General features: G+C 42.2%; 1 protein-coding gene across 1 annotated transcript; it reads left to right on the top strand.

Moving 5' to 3' along the window:
• Window positions 1–1,798: 1,798 nt before the first annotated feature.
• On the top strand, window positions 1,799–16,133 carry azin1b (antizyme inhibitor 1b). Its single transcript, XM_080442440.1, has 11 exons — window positions 1,799–1,985; window positions 4,536–4,679; window positions 5,914–6,111; window positions 7,458–7,631; window positions 8,654–8,826; window positions 9,192–9,405; window positions 10,972–11,046; window positions 11,483–11,648; window positions 12,133–12,248; window positions 13,038–13,255; window positions 13,723–16,133. The coding sequence occupies exons 3-11, from the start codon at window positions 6,010–6,012 to the stop codon at window positions 13,784–13,786; spliced, it is 1,302 nt and encodes a 433-aa protein (XP_080298566.1). The 5' UTR covers window positions 1,799–1,985; window positions 4,536–4,679; window positions 5,914–6,009; the 3' UTR covers window positions 13,787–16,133.
• Window positions 16,134–18,647: the final 2,514 nt, after the last annotated feature.

Below are 18,647 nucleotides of genomic sequence, written 5' to 3' on the forward strand. Positions count from 1 at the left end.
TTTATTTAGACAGGACAGAGCATATTAATGAACACCCCACAAAAATGCAATGGAAATACACCGAAGAATGCTCATTTTCATCCGTAGTCCCCACAGAAAACATTAAACAGGCAACAAAACACAATAACAATAGACAAAAAAACACTGACAAAGGCAAAGAGAATACATAAACACATAATACATATGTATACACATACCTATTTTATGTATGTACACATACACATACCCATAAACACCAAGTTCACATACATACATACCTACACACACATTTAAACCCTATCTCCATTGACCAGAGTAGACTCCCTTCCTTTTCCCCCCAACACCAAATATCTTTGCAGAAAATATTTGATCTACAAGCTCACAACGTGTCGCCTTGTGACACATTGTGAGTAGAGCTTGTAGAATGGATGTTTTCGCAGAATGTTTACCCCAGAATATAGAGACACTACACGTGGCACTCAAATGGCTACAGTAATACTAATATGATGTCAGCTTTAAGCCAAGGGTACAAAGTTTCAGTCACACCCTCAGTGATTATGTTTGATGAACTTTGGAAATGCAATTAAAAACATTTCAAAGAGTAAGTTGACATGGTGAGGTGTGTATTCATTGTGGACGGTGACAATTCAGTATTTCAGCATTCTGCTAAACACTAAATGTAAGTAGTAGGACTAGAACGTTAAAGTAAACGCTGTTATTCGGATTTGTTGAAAAGATCGATTGAGTTAAAATCCCTGCTTTATCTCTTTATCTCAATGAGAATAATATGAAACCAAGTGGTGAACGGCACACTTTTTCTGACAAGAATCCTGACCTGTACACTTATACAGGTGTTGTGACTAGATACATTTTTGGGGGTCTTTGTTTGTTTACGTGGTGGTTGTTAATGTGCCTTTGCAATTGATCAGTTTCTAGGCACAGAGGGACCCTGGTAGGAAAAGATGGTTTGATTTACATGAAATGCAACTAAATACGAATGTCTTAATGTCATATTTGTACATAAGAAATACATTCATAGTGGTGTATAGTACTGAAAAATATCGTTGAAATAATCACTCATAACTTTTTGTATCGTTATCATTTCAAGTAATAATAATAATAATACCTGGAATTTATATAGCACTTTTCTAAGTACTCAAAGTCGCTTTACATGTGTGTGTGTGGGGGCCAGGGGGAGAGGGCGAAAAAAAAGAAAAATACTTTTAAGGAGAAAAGAAACTAAGATAAGGCAGAGTAAGTAAGTATAAGTATAAGAGTAAGTAAATTGAATCACAGTGAAAAGTAAATATTGACTTGGCTGCAAACCCAATCAAGGGACCTTGATGGTCCCTGGACCCCAGATTGAGAACCAATAATAGACCACGAAGGAAAATAGTTTCATTCAGCTCATGCAGACCTGAAAACAACAAGAACAATTGAGTGCTATTGAACCGCCATCTACAGCGTATATATGGAAGGTTTTGGGGAGGTTGCATAACCCAAATAAACATAACAAATCCAAGTGGTGGAAAAAGTAGTGGTCTGACATGTAGTGGGGTAGAAGTTAAAGTATTGAAAATTGTTAATACTGAAGGAAGTTAAAATACCTCAACATTGTACAGTACAGTACTTGAGTAAATGTACTTGTACTAGTTACGGTAATAATAACAATAAATAATTCGGAAATACATATTTGGTGGTGGTTGGAGAGCGGCGGGACGTGATTGGTCGAACTTGAACGACGAAGGCCCCGCCCCCGGGCGGTTGACTACGGTGGTCGCACTACTTCCTGTCCGTATCCATTCTCCTCCCAGCAGCCAACAGAGAGAGAGAGACGAACACACACACACTACCGCTCCACCGCTCCGTCCCTCCCCGCACACACACACTAAGCATATGGCACCAACAGGCCGCTTTCTTTCTTACATCGTTGTGCCCACTACTCTTTAAAAATTCCGCCGAAAAAGAGAAGACGATTTTCCAAGACATTCTCGCCGTTTTCTCACGTAAGTAACGCCGTTTTGTATCATATGTGACTTGTTTCTGTTTGTTTCTCCGTTGTGAGTGACTTCCATGATGAGCCCCGCGGGTTGAGCAGCAGAAGCAGTGTTGCCATGTCGGCTACTCGGCTTATTATAACCCACTTCGGGCTTCTTTTTCTGTAAAGTCGCTTGTAAATATTGGTGGTTGATTTTTTTGGGACTTATTTCTAAAGTGTAGGGCTTATTTGGGCTAATATTTAAACCAGTGGTTCTCAAATATTTTCATGTCATGAATGATGAATTGTATTTGTCCCCTTAACCCCCATCTGAAAATGTTTTGTGCCAGATTTGTGTTGTTATTCCACATTTTATTTTCAAGATTTAAAAAACTAATAGCAGAGATACAAGCTCACAGCGCTTGTGTTGTGAGCTTGGTTAGATTGGTTATTTGCTGTGGTTTAAAGTGTTATGTGTCGCTTCTTTTGGACTTGTTTTCCTAGACCTGGGTTGCTTATTTCTCTCTCAAAACCTGGCAACACCGAGCAGAAGCGGAGCCACCATGGCGGCCGAGGCAATGCTAGGCGGCGGGCTGCTCTTTTCTGCTCGGCCGCACATGACACACCGCCACGGCCGATTCAGCCTGTTCGTTCTCACCGTTACGTTGGATAATCTCGTGAATCAGAGCGTTTCTTTTGTCACACTGTACTGTAGATTTTTTAGATTTTTAATGTGCTTGCCGTTTTGAGATTGGGTTCTTTCTGAATGAACTGGAATGTTATGTAGCGACGTGTATAAATGTATGGAAGCTGTTAACAGCGCCACTAGCGTTCTCTATACACAGCCATTCAAATACAAGTGTCATGTTCAGCTGTATACACCAACGGTTCTCAAACCCGCAAGGGTCCATTTGGTTCCATTCGTAATCGTAGCACCGTCTCAGAGTTACAAATTGATAACTGAAGCTGTTCAAGATCTATCTGTCACATAGGTACTAGTTTGTAGTTTCATCACATGGTGGGCATGTTATTACAACACTATTACAACACTGAAGTTAGATCCTTCAAATATCTTGTGCTTAAATCACGTTTATACCTTCAGATGTCCCTGATATTAACGAGAGAGGGAAAATACAAGTGTCATCTGTATACACACAGTCCAATCCTCAGGGTTTTAGCACTCTGAGAGGGTACAAAATGGAACCAAAATGGCCCCACAAGGGTACATACCCTCTCAGAGTTACAAGTTGATAACTTAAGCTGTTCATGATCTATCTTGTCACATAGGTACTAGTTTGTAGTTTCATCGCATGGTGGGCATGTTATTACAACACTATTACAACACTGAAGTTAGATCCTTCAATGAAATCATGTTAATACCTCCATATTTTGTTCAATGTCCCTGGTATTAGCGAGAGAGGGAAAAATGTGTCCCTGGCTGCAAAGTTTTCTAACTGGGCACAAGAGTGCTTGTATTGTTGTTATCAAGCATTTAATAGTGACATATGTGTTGACATTGTATCAGCATTTATTTTTAACTAGTTATAATGGATGTTTTTACAAGGTTGGAATGTAAAGCCATTAAGCCCAGTTACCATAAAGGGAAAGTTACCTAATGTATTGATTGTGTCGGTTACGTTTAGAACAGAGGGGCAGAGAGCAAATATGACTCAAGGTTGTTGGTTAACTCTTTTAACCTCAAGACAGCGAGAGCACTACTGTTACTGTAAGCCAGTGCCACCCACTGTAGCTGTATTAAGCCACCCACACTAGCCTGTGACAACAATGTTCTTTACCTAACGTGAACACACGTGTGTGTATGCCTGCATGGTTGTACATGTCAGTGACTCAATTGTTTCCCCTAGGGCTCTATACCTGGCCCCTCCTTTTCCTCTCTCTACACCAAACCTCTTGGCTGAAATATTATATAATAACCTTAATATCTGCAAATAATGCAGGATTTGTTTCAGACCAGTTCAGTCTAGGAACACCACCAAGACTGAATTGGTCAGCACAGAGACTAAATGTCAGACTAAACGTTGGAAGAGTGTAATTAACCTCTAATATGCTGTTATTTGAAGAATGTTTGGTTTTCACTGTTGCTTGCTACACTTAAACATATTTGTGACTCATAGTCATATTATTGTGTATTGTATCGCTATTGAGATATTTGGCATAACTATTGAGGAATGACATTTTGTCCATATTGTGAAGCCCCAGCGTGCGCAGGCACGTGCACGCCCTCCAGTAGCACCTAGACTACGTTTTTTTCCCTGCGGGAGACCCTGCAATCGACTATTTTCTTCGAATGTTTGACAATTTTTGCCAAATGTTCGCTTATTATGGTGACCTGCCAAGAATAGAGATGCGAGACCTCATGTTGCTTAGCAGTACAGTGTTCTTTTATTGAACTTGTTCCTTGTTCACAACCCTGTGGGAACGCCTTGCAACCCACTTTTGGATCCTGGCACTCTGGTTGAGAAACTGTGACATAAAACCGTGTCAGGTTTGACTTTGGCACACATTCTTTTCTATGCCTTCTCTATGTAACAAACTTTGCGTGCTCTTCATCCTGCAGGGCTCCCCCGTCTCTGCACAGTTGTATAGGCGCTACCCAGAAGGCCTAGGGGCGGCTCTCTACCGGGAGCACTTTGACTTTAACGCAGAGCCGCCTTGGGATCCTAGCTGATAGTGGGACACGTCCATCTCCTGACTTGTCCATGTGAGTAGCTGAGCACACACACACACACACACATTTTTAGTAGTGAGTAGGACATGAAAATGTCAAGATTTCAGTAGATCTGCTATTTTCGGTGCATGACACCGATGTGCAACCAAGTATATATCAGGCATAATTCGTCTCCAAATGCCTAACCCCAACCTGAATCTTTTCCTAATTTATACGTTTTTTTAAACCATAAAACTCTAGTGAGGATCAGGAAAGTTGTTCTCACAATGTCCATTTCTCAAATTATGCTATACTTGTGGGGACATTTGCCCTCACAAGTATAGTAATACAAGTACACATACACTCCCTCTCTTTCTCACTCACTCACACTCACTCACACACACACACACACACACACACACACACACACACACACACACACACACACACACACACACACACACACACACACACACACACACACAATGTTATCATAACAGGCTATCAGTTGAGAACCAGACAAATCCAGAATCAGCCACTCATTCAGTGTCTTCTGAGGGGAATGTGGCTGTCAGGTGTTCAGTGAAATGTTTGCAGTGTGTGCACTAATCCGCTGGTCTGATTTCATTTGACAGTGGGTTGATGTGAGAGTAGAGTCATGTAGTCTCTGACCGTCTGTCATGCATGAGGAAGTCACGTGTGCTGCTGACGTGTAACAAATCTGACATGTCACACAGAGTCCGTCTCTTTCAAGTCCCGCTAGAAAATGTACTATATGTACTACTAAATGGGCTGCAACTGTCGATGATCTTCTCAGCGATTATTATTCAATCGATTACTTTTCTTTGATTAATTGAATAATTAATAGTTTATATAATCGACAATTGATTAGTCTGATTAACCACTTAATGTATACTTGAAATTGACCACTTAAGCCCTATTTGATTTCATTCATTTTTCCTTATGATGACATAACCAAAACAGGGCCGCCAGTTCGAAAGTGGTGAAAAATCTGGATTATCTGCAGAATTGCAGGTATTGATGCAAAAACAAAGAAGGCAAATCAATAATGACTAATATATTGGTCAGATTGATATATCGGTCTTTGTGGGTGAGAATGACCACTGTGGAACTGAAAGAATTGTGACTAACCGTGCATGTGCATTGTATCTGTTTATTCTAGATCTGGGTAAAAGTTCACTAATGTGTTGTCTATGTGTTTCGTCTTGTCTCCTTTACTCAACGGAGCAAGCTTTTGACCTGATTGTTGTTTGTTTTCTTGTGTTAGTTTGTTGCATACCGGCAGAACCCCATCGGCTCAGTCTCCCCTTGACTCGCTGAACTCCTCTTTATGATTGTAAGCTTACTGGACTACGGTTGAGAGATGAAAGGACTTGCTGACGACCCCAGCTATGTCATTGACCTCCTGGAGGGAGGAGTGACCATTGAAGATGTCATCGACGGACACATCTGTGAACAGGCTCTGGTCAGTTCACAATACACCTGTTGATTGTTCTTTTTAAACCTCATAAAGACAGGGCAACATATCTTTTTAAATCCTGGAAAATCTAATAATGTGAAAAACAGTGCCCATGTTATATAATTTGACATTGTCTCAACATGTGAACTTGAATGTTATTAGCTTTTAGACGTTGTTGTTGCTGTTAAGTATTGAAACGTTTCAGGACACCAGGTTTAATGTGCTTAATTAACTGCTTTGGAGCTCATTTCACATAAGTCCATCAGGAACATTCACCTGATTCTTATTTTGACCCCTCTGTCGATTTTATCAGACACACTAATCCTCTTGGCCCTCTCTGTCAGGTTAAATGGATTGGATAGGTATAAGCCATGTAATCCTGACCCCCCACCATAGCTCTACTTTGTGCGTTTACACCTGTTTGCCACACAAACATTACCACATGAACTCTAGCATCCCTATTCTAGGGCAAACATTCTGCGAAAATAGCACATCTACAAGCTCACAACGCGTTGCGAGCTTGTAGAGAGAAATGCATGTGGACCTAGTATAGCGCCCTGGGGGGGCGCGGTCAACTAAGTATATAGGGGTTAAGTGGCTTTTAAAGGTAGGGTGAAAGTCAGATAAGGGACAACTTCAGACATTTACATACTAGTCTATATCTGGACAACAATATCAGTTGCTTTAAAAAAAATATGATATGGAAATGACCTGCTGCAGTGATAAGTTCTCCATAACTGCTGAAAATGCAGCTGTGCGGGTATAAAGAATCATGAAATAAGTGGAGGAAGTTGCTAGATTTTCCATAGTTTATTGACTGTGTATAATATTGGCCTATAAATGTACATTATGTGTATCTCATTCTAAGCTAGCTCTATTTGCAATGCTCTGGAAGAAGCCTCTATTGTTAACTGTGAAATTAAATGTATATTGATGATATACAGTAGGTATCCTTCATTAATACAGAGCTTGGGTGAGTTCTTCCACTTCCACAAACAAATTACTGAATGTTTTCTGAATGTTGGGGGCTGGTGGATTTAGCTGTTCAAACACCAATTTCCAAAATAAATATAATATTTATTGTTCATGAGAATACTGTTCTTAACATATGTAATTTGAATTCCCAGCGTTTTAAAAGGAGCCATTTGCCCTGTCTTTAAAGAATCCCATTCTCTAGCAAGTTTTTCAGTGTCATTTTTAGTTTCTTTTTAACTGATGCGATAAGTCGCGACTCGGTCATCAATGGGGTGCTGGTCATGTTACAGGTCACAGTAACAAAGCAGCCTTTGACCATAATGGCCATAACTCATTGTGCTCACTCAGTGTATTCTTTATCCCCGATTTGTCCCCAGGCGGAGAAGAGCCCGTTTGTAGTTGGTGACCTGGGCGCCCTGATGCGGCAGCACGTGCGCTGGCAGAGCGCGGCACCCCAACTGCGGCCATATTTCCCAGTCAAGTGCAACAGCAGTCCGGTGGTCATCGAGGTGCTCTCCTCCCTGGGACTTGGATTCGTCTGTGCCAACAAGGTGAGCAGGCTCCATATACGAGTTCAGATCGCTGCCATTTAGTAGTAGGGATGCACGATATATCATTGTTCATCATCTAATATAATAATGGTATTGACCTGAAAATAGTCCTGATAGCTCATACCAAGATTATGGCACATCATTGAAATGTATGTGCTCATCTCGTACAGTAGTGAAAGCAGTGTGTAGTGTGGTCATGGGTATTTTCAGCACAGTTGTTCATGCTCGATTTGTCATGTAGGAACCACAAGCTGTGCTGGTCCAATGGCTCGTATGAAAGCACTTGACCTTGTGGTCCAGTTATGTCATCAATTGATTATTTGTCATCTAAAGACAGCTGTCCTCTCAGCTTATGCAACACACTTGCCATATGCCATTTTACCACAGTTTTTTTTTGTTTTGCAGTGCTCACAAACACTTTAACCACTTTAACCTGACTTGACCGGTCTCCCCCAAGGGTCTGTACTTGGTCCCGTAATTTTTTACCTCTTGTCGTTGAAAATAGCCAATCTACAAGCTCACAACGCGCCGTGATGCATTGTGAGCTTGTAGTTCGCTGGGGCTCATGTGGTTAAGCCTTATTTTTTTTCTTCGGCTTACGAAAGTGTCGCACAGCGAAAATAGCCGAACTGCAATTTGATGAGCTTGTATGCTATTTTCACTTATGATGTTCAATATAGGGACACCAGGGTGAAAGTGGTTTAATATTCCTAGCGTGAATCAAGCAGTTTATATTTTAATGAATTAAGTAGTTAACATTTGTATTTATTTTATTTTAACTTCTGTTGTTTTTTGTTATTGTGTGATGTTTTGTTATGTAAATTGGTTTTATTTAATATAGCTGATTTGCCAGTCGTGGATTGACACTATTCTGTTGTTTATGAGAGGACCACAATGGAAATAAGTCCTGGACTTTATAGTGTTCTATCCTCGAATGCTTTTTAGCCAACATGTATGATTTGTGGCTTATTTGCAATTTAAACAAGCCAAAAGTGTAATAATGTGTCCTGTTATCACCCCAGGCTGAGGTGAGCATGGCGCTGGAACACGGCGTACCCCCAGACAACATCATCCTGTCGGGTGTCTGCAAGCAGCTGGCCCACATCAAACATGCCGCCAAGAACAACGTCCGACACCTGGTCTGTGACAACCAGGCCGAGCTGTGCAAGATCGCCCGCGCTCACCCGTGCGCCAAGTAGGTGACCACAACGAGCTGTAAAAGCAGGCCTGCTTATCTCTTGTTTTGATTCTCTGTGTGCTCAGCAGATCTGAAAAGAACATGATACAAGGCTACGTAATTGCAGTTGACATGGGAGTCAATCCATGTCGTTTTTGGATTAGTTTTGGATCAACTGTAGTTTTTATTTCTTGCATCTCGTAAATCTAACAAATTGATTTTTTTTAATTTATTATAAAATAATGTATTTAAAATCATTTAGTTTTGACCTTTCGTTTTTTGTTAGTTATTATCATTATTATGTTTTCTTTGAAGTACATGTAAACCTTCCATCAGCGTTGTGGTTATCCTGTACTTAACGTTTTGTTCCGTCTTCACTACAGGTTGCTGCTGCAGCTGAGCACCGAGGCCCACGCGGCCGAGACCAGCATGGCGTTCGGCCTGTCCCTGAAGAGCTGCCGCCACCTCCTGGAGTTGGCGAAGGAGCTGGGCGTCCAGGTGGCCGGGGTCACCTTCCACGTCCCCACGTCCTGCCCGGACCTCCAGAAGGCCTACGCCCACGCGCTGTCGGACGCCCGCTGTGTCTTCGACATGGGGGTGAGCACACCTATGATGACATTTTCAAAGGTTTTAAGACGGTGGTTCTCAAACCTTCTTATTTCAAGGACCCCCAGTTTGATATACATAAGGCCACGGACCCCCACAAGTCAATATTTGCTCTGCTCGTCCCCAAATAAAATAAAAAAACATTGACACCTCTCTTCTGCATTTCCAATAGCCTTAGTGAAGGCAACATTTATAAAATCTTCCTTGTGTTTTTATTTCCACATCATGCCACATGATTGATAGTGAGGAAATCACAGGAGTCACTGTGAGGAGCTATTAGGCCTACTATTGTTTAAGTAGGCTACACTGTTCCTCATTTTGCCGGGGACCCCCAGGGGTCCTTGATGGGATTCCAGGGAGTCCCCAGCTGAATGAGGAACAGTTTAAACACTCAAGCCCATTTTATTTTCTAAGAGCTCACAGTGTGTTTTGTGAGCTTGTTGACAAATCCTTTTTGGGGTTCCCTGCACAAAATCATTTTTAACAGGCGTCTGTGGCCACATAGTACATATTCATTTAGGGGTCCTTGACTTGAACATATTTAAGAATCACTGGGCTACACACAGTGGCAGGGACAGCGCAGCTAGAGCGGCCACTCAGAGCAGTGTTTTCAGCTCGTGCTCAGTTTCATGTCCAGACATGTTCACAAGGAGGTGGGGTGGTGGCAGGGTAAACCGTATCTGAGCTCAACAGACCAGCTTAGCAAAAAAAAAAAGTATCAAGAAAAAACCCACTTCTAAATTCAATCGTTTTTTGCTTCATCACTTCCAATTTCACTTGTTTATGCTGTATCCTGTATGAGTTCTCTCTCCTGATTGGGTACAATTGATATCCCGACCTGAAAATGTATTTTCTGTTTACCAAAGAGCTGGAGAGACGGGGAAACCCCTGTTACTGAGCAAACACTATAGCAATGATTAACACATCGGGTGCCAGAGGTTTATTAAAAATGTATACGTTCAGTGCCTGCTATTCTTCCATCCACTTATGTTGATACCTTTCGTGCTGTAGAAGCCCCGACGCGGAAGTGCATGTAAACAAAGCGTGCGTGCGAGACGGCGGAGGGTCCCGACTAACGCCTGGAACAATAATATTTCTAACGCGATCCTCCATTGCAGAGTGATCGCCGATCGAAAACGGCTCGCTTCCACCACGTTAAACGAAATGGAGATATTAAGCTTTTAGTCAAGGAGCTAACATTGGAAAGGCCGACCGGAAGGATTTTTGACATAGATCCACATCCGGCCTCTCCTTCTCAGAAACTCCTTGGATGATCCCAAAGTTTCGTTAGAGCGCCCCACGTGCGCCCAACGTATAAAAATAAAATTGGGTCAAAAACTGTCCGGATCGTTTTCGACACTTCTCGTTTGGATTCTCAAAAACGGTCCGGACCGTTTTTGGCACTCGATGTGTTAATATCAGAAAATGGCTCTTTCACACTTTTTAACAAACATCTCACCCAATATTGAGATACTCACACCCTCTTTAAATGAGCATTGAGGATTTTACTGTGTACTGTAATAACCAAGTGTGATTGTTGGCTGTCACTCTGTGCAGGCGGAGCTGGGTTTTAGCATGAACATCTTGGACATCGGTGGTGGATTCTCTGGCTCAGACTATCAGCTCAAACAGGTAACCAAACAACTGCCTTCAGCCAAGTAATTAGTCCCTTACCAGTGAAATTGAATTATAATTTTATTACATTTGAGCATTGAAATAAAGTGTGCTGATCCTGCACACATTCTGCATATATTTCAAGTACAATGTAGGCATTTAGCTTGTATCCAGAGTGACTTACCAGTGTGTGTGTCACTGTGTGATCAGAGTAGGCATGAACCCTAGTCAACAAACGAGAAGGTACAAGTGCAAAGAGAAGTGTAGTGCCTCAAATAAATGAACTAGGTAAACATCAAACCTAGCATCCTTCTAAATAATATTCTTAACATTAATCAGTTAAATTCATTTTTGTGTTTAATTGTGTAGCTCTACAAAGCTAATTTGCTGTATCTGCTTTGTGTGTGTGTGTGTGTGTGTGTGTGTGTGTGTGTGTGTGTGTGTGCGCGTGCAGGTTGAGTGCGCGGTCAGTCCGCTGCTGGATGCCTACTTCCCCCCGCTCTCCGGGGTGCAGGTACTCGCCCAGCCTGGCAGCTTCTATGTGGCCTCAGCCTTCTGCCTGGCCGTCAACGTCATCAGCAAGAAGGCAGTGAGCCAGCACTGGGACAGCCTGACTCCAGGTGGGTGATTGTACGACATATATCAGATCTACAAGCTCGCGACGTGTTGTGAGCTTGCAGATCTGCTATTTTCGCTGTTAAAAAAAAAAGTAAATGGGTAAAAACATGTGATCACACATTTTCAAAATTTGCCCAAAATAGGGATGCCGGGGTTAAAGTACTTAAAGTCCAGCACACCCTCAGACTCTATTTTTCCCCTTCTTTCACCCTGCACCGTGCTTTCCCCTTGCAGTGAAAGCGCAGCACGGTTGCCCGTACACGTCCAAATCGCCTCCGAGCTTTTGAGATTACCATTCACATCTAATCTAAGCGCGCCGCGGTTGTGCAATAAAACCCCGACCGTTACGTGGCCGTTGCATAACAGTGTGTCGCAAGAAAAACGGCACAGATTGAATTTCCCACGTGTGGAGGTATTCACTTGAGGGAGGGCGGGCTGATATTTCACATCCTGCATTTCTGAAGTACTAATGTGTATTTTGTACAGGAGACCCGAGTCCCGGCGGTGAACCTGAGTTCCTGTATTACATGAGCGAGGGCGTGTACAGCTCATTCAGCCACAAGCTGCTAGGGAGCGCCATCCCCACCCCGGCCGCACACAAGGTAAGCAGCAAGCGAAGACCTATTGCTCCCGTTCCAGCCATCTGATAGCAACTCCAAGCTGAATGGAGAAAAGAGGCCACGAAATGAGGCCGACGATCAGGGGATAACTGGAGTCACCCGGATGTTTACAAATTGTGCCCATGAAACGGATACTATTTTGTTTTACCAGGAAGAGATCGAGCATCTTGTTTACCATGCGAGTCCTCGCCATGGTAGTAGCTGTATAAAATCATATGAACCACTTAGTCCATATTTCATACTTTAATCTGGGACGGTGTAGCACAGCCAAAGTAGAAATATATTTTTTTTAAATGAATACAAATATTTTCAGTATTTTGGAAAACATATGAAAAATTTTGAAAAGCTTTGGGCAGGTCATTATAGATAAACGTAAAAAAGTGAAAATAACAGATCTACAAGCTCACAACATGTCACAATACGACATTGCGAGCTTATAGATCAGCTAAATTCGACAATTTACTCAAGTGGTTGGATATCTGGCATCAGGGCAGTGTAGGGATTCACAATCACCACGTGGTAGCGAAAAGCAGAAACGACTCTGCAAGCCTTGCGGGTTGTTTTAATGCAGAACACAACAGTGGTTCTTCAAGTGGGGTCCCCCACCCCCAGGGGTCCCCGAGGGGGAATCCAGGCGGGTCCCCAACTAAATGATCGGTAACACATGGGGGATCCGTAGCCTAAAGCGTGGTGAACTGGGGGTCCTTGAGATGGAAAAAAGTTTGGGGATTGCTGGTTTAATTAATTTGACTGTCTCTCTCTCCCGCCCAGCGTGTGCTGCGGGCTGATGAAGCGGTGCACCCCAGCAGCCTGTGGGGCCCGTCTCTGGACCAGCTGGACCAGGTGGTGGAGCGCTGCCTGCTGCCAGAGCTCAGCGTGGGAGACTGGCTGCTCTTCCCCAACATGGGGGCGTCGGGCCTGCAGGATCTCAGCTCCCTCTGCGCCGCCCCCCAGCCTCCCATCTACTACACCATCTCCACATCCGAATGGTGAGTTTCCAGAGGTTTTAAGCCGTTCGCTGTCGGGTGGAAATGTCCAAAAACTGTTACTTTTTGAGAAAACTGAAACCTGCAGTAAAATAGCCGATCTGTGATGCGTTGTGACCTTGTAGATCAACTGTTTTGGGCTATCAATGCAAGGAAACTAGACTAAAATCATCTACCGCTTTAGTGCTTCCCCATTAATCTGTTACTCAGAAGTCTGATTTCAAAAATCATAAAGACGTTGAATTGTTATTCAGGACATTTAGAAAAACTAATATTAAGCCCTATTTCGATTTTTTTTATTTATGTTTGCCTATGATGATATTCCCACAATAGGGACGCCTAGGTTAATGTGGGTAAATGCCAACATGTGGAACATAAATCACCATATCCAATTTAAGCACAAGTAACAAAGAAAGTGTTTGAGAATGACACAGTGTTGATCCGTTGTGCTTTTGCTTTGTGCCCCTCAGGTTTGAGATGCAAGAGGCTGGAGTGTCCCTGGACAACAACACCCTGGTCCAGTACAGCATGTGACTCCGTCCTCTGTGGCTCCGCACACCCTCTCTCCTCCCTGCCTCCTCCTCCTCCTCCCCCGCAATCCATCACACACGTGGGAGGCAGGACCTAAACGCGGTCAACATTCCAGCCGACTTGGAAAATGCAGTGTCCTCCATTCAAATCAGTTCCCCCCCCTTTTTTCTCTCTCTCTCTTTGGGAAATAAAGAAATGTTTAAATGTTCCATACCTCCCAATAACTCACCTTTATAGTAATTGGGAGGTATGGAATCATAATCCCCACGACCCCCGTCCCTTTCGCTGCTTCCCCAAACAACCTGTCAAGCCGGAAGAACACCAGGCTAAACGTTATGCAACAAAATGGACGACTCTTGCCGAGATGGAGCCCCCCGCCCCCACCACTTAGGGGGCGGGGGGTACGTTTTATGTCCTTAAAAAAAACGAAAATCAAATCCAGTTTACATATATGTACAATTGATTTTAATCTTGCTCTGTCTGTGTTGATTTACTTGTCTTTTGTAAATCACTTTTTGTCTGTTCAACATCAGTACATTTTAATGTCTATAGATGAATTTCTTTTCCTTCCCCTTGCGGTATTTAAAGAGAATCGGTGCTTTCGAGACCCCAACAGATGAATTTGTGACACCGACATAACCTGTTTTCTTTTATTGCAATTATTATATATATTCTTCTGTTTATTATTTATTGGATTTGAAGAACACATGCGTTAATAGGCTCCATCTTTAACCACTTTAACCCGAGCATCGCTATACTGGGCATGTCATAATTCGGCAAACATGCATCAAAAATTGCTACAATGTACAAGCTCACAACTGGTCGCGACATGTTGTAGATTGGCCAAAGGATAGACCCCTGTGGGACCCCGGTCAACTAATTATATTATAGGGTTCAAGTGGTTAATGTTTGTGTGCTTTTCCCTTTCCCAGGTTTATGCTGTGAACCATCCAACAGTATTCCCTGATAAGATATCGATGTATTTAATTTATGTCTTTGTTGAGGTTTTTTGTCTTTTCCTGAACGCTACATGGATTAAGTGTGTTGTGATTTGCCATTTGTAACCTCAGTGTTCTCACTTTGTTGGAAAGGCATGAAGGAACCGTTGTAGTATATGATCACGTCTACGCTGTGAGCCATCGCACCCCCCCCCCCCCCAGTAAAACCCGGCCCTCCAAAAAGGCACTCCTCTCTGAACTAAACATGACGAGATATATTTTTCTTCCTAGTCTGTGATGTAGTGAGGTGTAGCAGTGGTAATGTTTTTAAGAAGATAGAGCCCAACTAATTTCAGAGCAAGGGGATGTGCCGCGGTTGCTTGCGTGATGCTTAATTTATGCTACGTCGCAAATAGCCGAAAATAGCTGATCTACAAGCCCACAATGTATGTAGTAAACTACATACATTGTAGTAAGACGGCAAATTATTTGCAAGTCGGTAGAGACACGTAACATGACACGAAATGTGGGTACAGGACAAATATCTACAACAAATATGAAATATGTTTATATTATCATTTATAATTATAATATAACTTTTCACAATAACTTGTATACCGGCTATTTTCAGCGTGTAACGCCGTTGTACGGCGAGATATGAATCTGACTCAAAGAGGTATTGGCCCTGATCCTTATTACGCTTATTCAGCATCACTCCCAAACACTAGCTTTTAACCACCAGCAGACAAGGAGCCCCATTCAGGAAACCGAGCAGTGGAGTACATTAAAAATGAAAACACTCTGTATGCGACAGGTTGCCTATGAAATGGGACACCTGCCAGTTGTCATCAATAAGCCATTCTGAAGGAGTTTAACCCATTGAAACCCGGGAAAGCATCCGTGTCATTTTAGATCTTAGCGTTGGCTATTCAAAAATAGCAGATATAAAGCTCACAGCACGTCACTTCGTGCCATGTTGCAAGCTTGTACATCTGCTATTTTTTTTATTTAAAAAATAAATAAATCTTGAAAGTGAAATTTTGAATAATTTAGAATTACGAAAAAGTTTTGAGAACTACCGATTTAGAAGGCATTTGTAGGATCGATCTCAGGTCTTAATGGGTTAAAAACCAAGTGTCTGTGTGGATGTAGGCAGCAACTCTTCCTCATGCCTGTCTAAAGTAAGAGTGAGGAACGTAACATGGAGTGTCTTGTACAGCTAAATGTCTAATATTGGTAAAGGTGACACGAGTAAACTGACCTGACAAATAATCCTGCCCCGGCGTGTTCCAAACAAGTAATGTATTTGGTAATTACTTGCAAAAGCACTAATGGACCATAGCCTGTTTTGACTGTAAATTGTGCTTGTTAAAGTAATGAAAGTGATTAATTTAATACAACTCTGACTGAAATCATTCTGTGTGATCTGTTTTTTCATTTTGTTCAGTGGTACTCACACGTGAGACAAAGGTATTGACAACATCAAAATATGCGTACTTAACCAAACATAAAAATACTCATGTAGAACGGGCCATTTCACAATCATGTTATTGGAATGTAAGTAGTAATGCCATAATATCTCAAGAACTATTCTTTTTATTTGTTTATTTGTTTCCTAGATTGGTAATGCATTAATTTGCTCTTCACTTTACCAGCTGGTAAAGGTGGGGGTGATTTTAATTACTTAATGTGCTGTACATAATGTAGGAATATTTGTTACAGTGGAGTAGAAGTATCAAAAATTAAGATACATAAGTAAACATACCTCAAAATTACCTGAGTTGATGCACTTACCTCTGTTTATTTCTTTTTGTGGTTTACATTTTGGAGGAAAGATTGTGACTGATTGTTTCTAATATTAATGTAATTACCACGCCCCACCAGGTGGGGGTGCTGCTCTGATTTGTTTTGTCTGTGAGCAACTTTACAGGAAAGCATTTCCATGGAGTGACATTCCTTTAAGGAAAGATGGATGGTGGTCCTTAGCCCACCTCAGGGGCGTCAATTGGGTATGGCAAGGTTGGCTCAAAAAAAAAAAGAAATCATGAATAGTTGCTTAATGCAGGTGTAAGACCATTGTGTTTCTACTGTGTTATAGGTCAAATGCATAGTTTTCTATGCATTTCAGGGGTTTTGGGGGGTTTGACCCCCCCAAATAAATATCTGCCCAGGATATGTGTCCCTTATTTTAATCTCTGGGAGTTGGCAACCCTAACCTTGCCATACCTTAGCTTTTGCTGAACTGACCCCACTGGCCCACCTGATAAAATTTTGGGCTTAATTAGGTCGAGGTCAAAGGTCATGAAACGTTCAAAATTAGTAGATTTTCCAAGGTGGATCAATGCCCAGATCGCTTCAATGGAGGTCTGCAAAGTGGGTACCAGGGATCCTTGAGGGATCCAAATCGAAATGGACCCTTACACTTACAGGTCTGTAACACAGAGTTATGGGGGTCCTTGAAATTAGAAAAAGTTTTTGAACCACTGCACTAAAACATCTCCCACTTACTTCAAATTGCATCTTTTTTGCTTTCAGCCAACTTCGCAATATCTGGAAGTCTAAACAATATAGCCTTAAAACCAAACTCAGGCTCTACAACAGCAATGTTAAGTCTGTCCTGCTGTATGGCTCTGAGTGCTGGAGAGTAACAAAACAGGATATGAGAAAGGTTGACGTCTTCCACAATAGCTGCTTACGATCTGCAACATCTTTTGGCCAAATAGAATCTCGAATGAGGAACTTTATAAGAAGACAGGCAGCTTGCATATGTCCCTTGAGATAAGGAGACGGAGGTTAAGATGGCTCTGTCATGTATTGAGGATGCCCAATGAAAGGTTACCCAAAGTTGCCTTGAGATGGACCCCAGTTGGGAAGAGAAAGAAGGGTAGACCAAAGATCACCTGGCGAAGGACAGTGATGATGGAGCTGAAGGAGATGGGTCTTTCCTGGGACGAAGCGCAGGCCAAAGCACGAGACAGGATTCAGTGGCAGTGTATTATTGCGGCCTTATGCCCCAACCGGGACGAAGAGGATAAGTAAGTAAGTAAGTAAAGGGTTGTATTCTATTTAGCTTTTTAGCTCACTATAATCATATTTGAACAGACCTGATGATGGTGAAGCAGATATTGTAGGTTAAGTAGGCTAGTTCTAACCAATGCATCTCCCCACCATACAGTAGTTCTAGCTTTAATCTATTATCAATTATAAATGTGGACACAAAAGGGAGACGGGAGTCACAGGACACAATGATTTCTCCGACTCTGCAGTATGTGTGGACATTGTAGCTCACTTGTGACTTGCATGTGAACCACATTGATTTCTTTCCACCTTATCAGTTCTGTGCCAAACATTTTATAATAGTGTCATACCTTTTTGTAATATAACATATCAGAAAACATTTCCATGTGTATACTTCACCTAAGTCAATAAATTAATCATAGCTGTATGAGCATGTAGGCTGAAAACATCTAATTACCCCTTTAACTGCAAGCAGTCCAGCTACTTGTTCTGTTACCTGTTTATTTCTCACTAGAGGTTCACATCTAGAGTTTGGGCCGCTATGTGGCCCTCACACCTACGTGGCACCACCGATCCGACTGATATTCCCATTTATGGAGATATCTGTATCTGTCAGTCCATGTCCCTTTTATGCCCATATATGGAGATCCCTGATGTCATCAATATATGCCTATATATGGGCATTATGATATGCCCATATACTGTATGGATATCTCTGTATCTGTCAGTCCTTGTCCCTTTTATGCCCATGGAGATCCATGATGTCATCAGTATATGCCCATATATGGGCATGCCCCCTTTTGTGCCCATATGTGGAGCTGATGCCATGACAACAGATTGAGGTTAGACAACACACTCCATATTTGGGCATAGCTGCACTACTTATATGGTTATGCCTGAGTCATGGT

This window comes from Gymnoscopelus braueri (genome assembly GCF_963280865.1).
Source record: "Gymnoscopelus braueri genome assembly, chromosome: 11".
NCBI classification, from domain to species: domain Eukaryota; kingdom Metazoa; phylum Chordata; class Actinopteri; order Myctophiformes; family Myctophidae; genus Gymnoscopelus; species Gymnoscopelus braueri.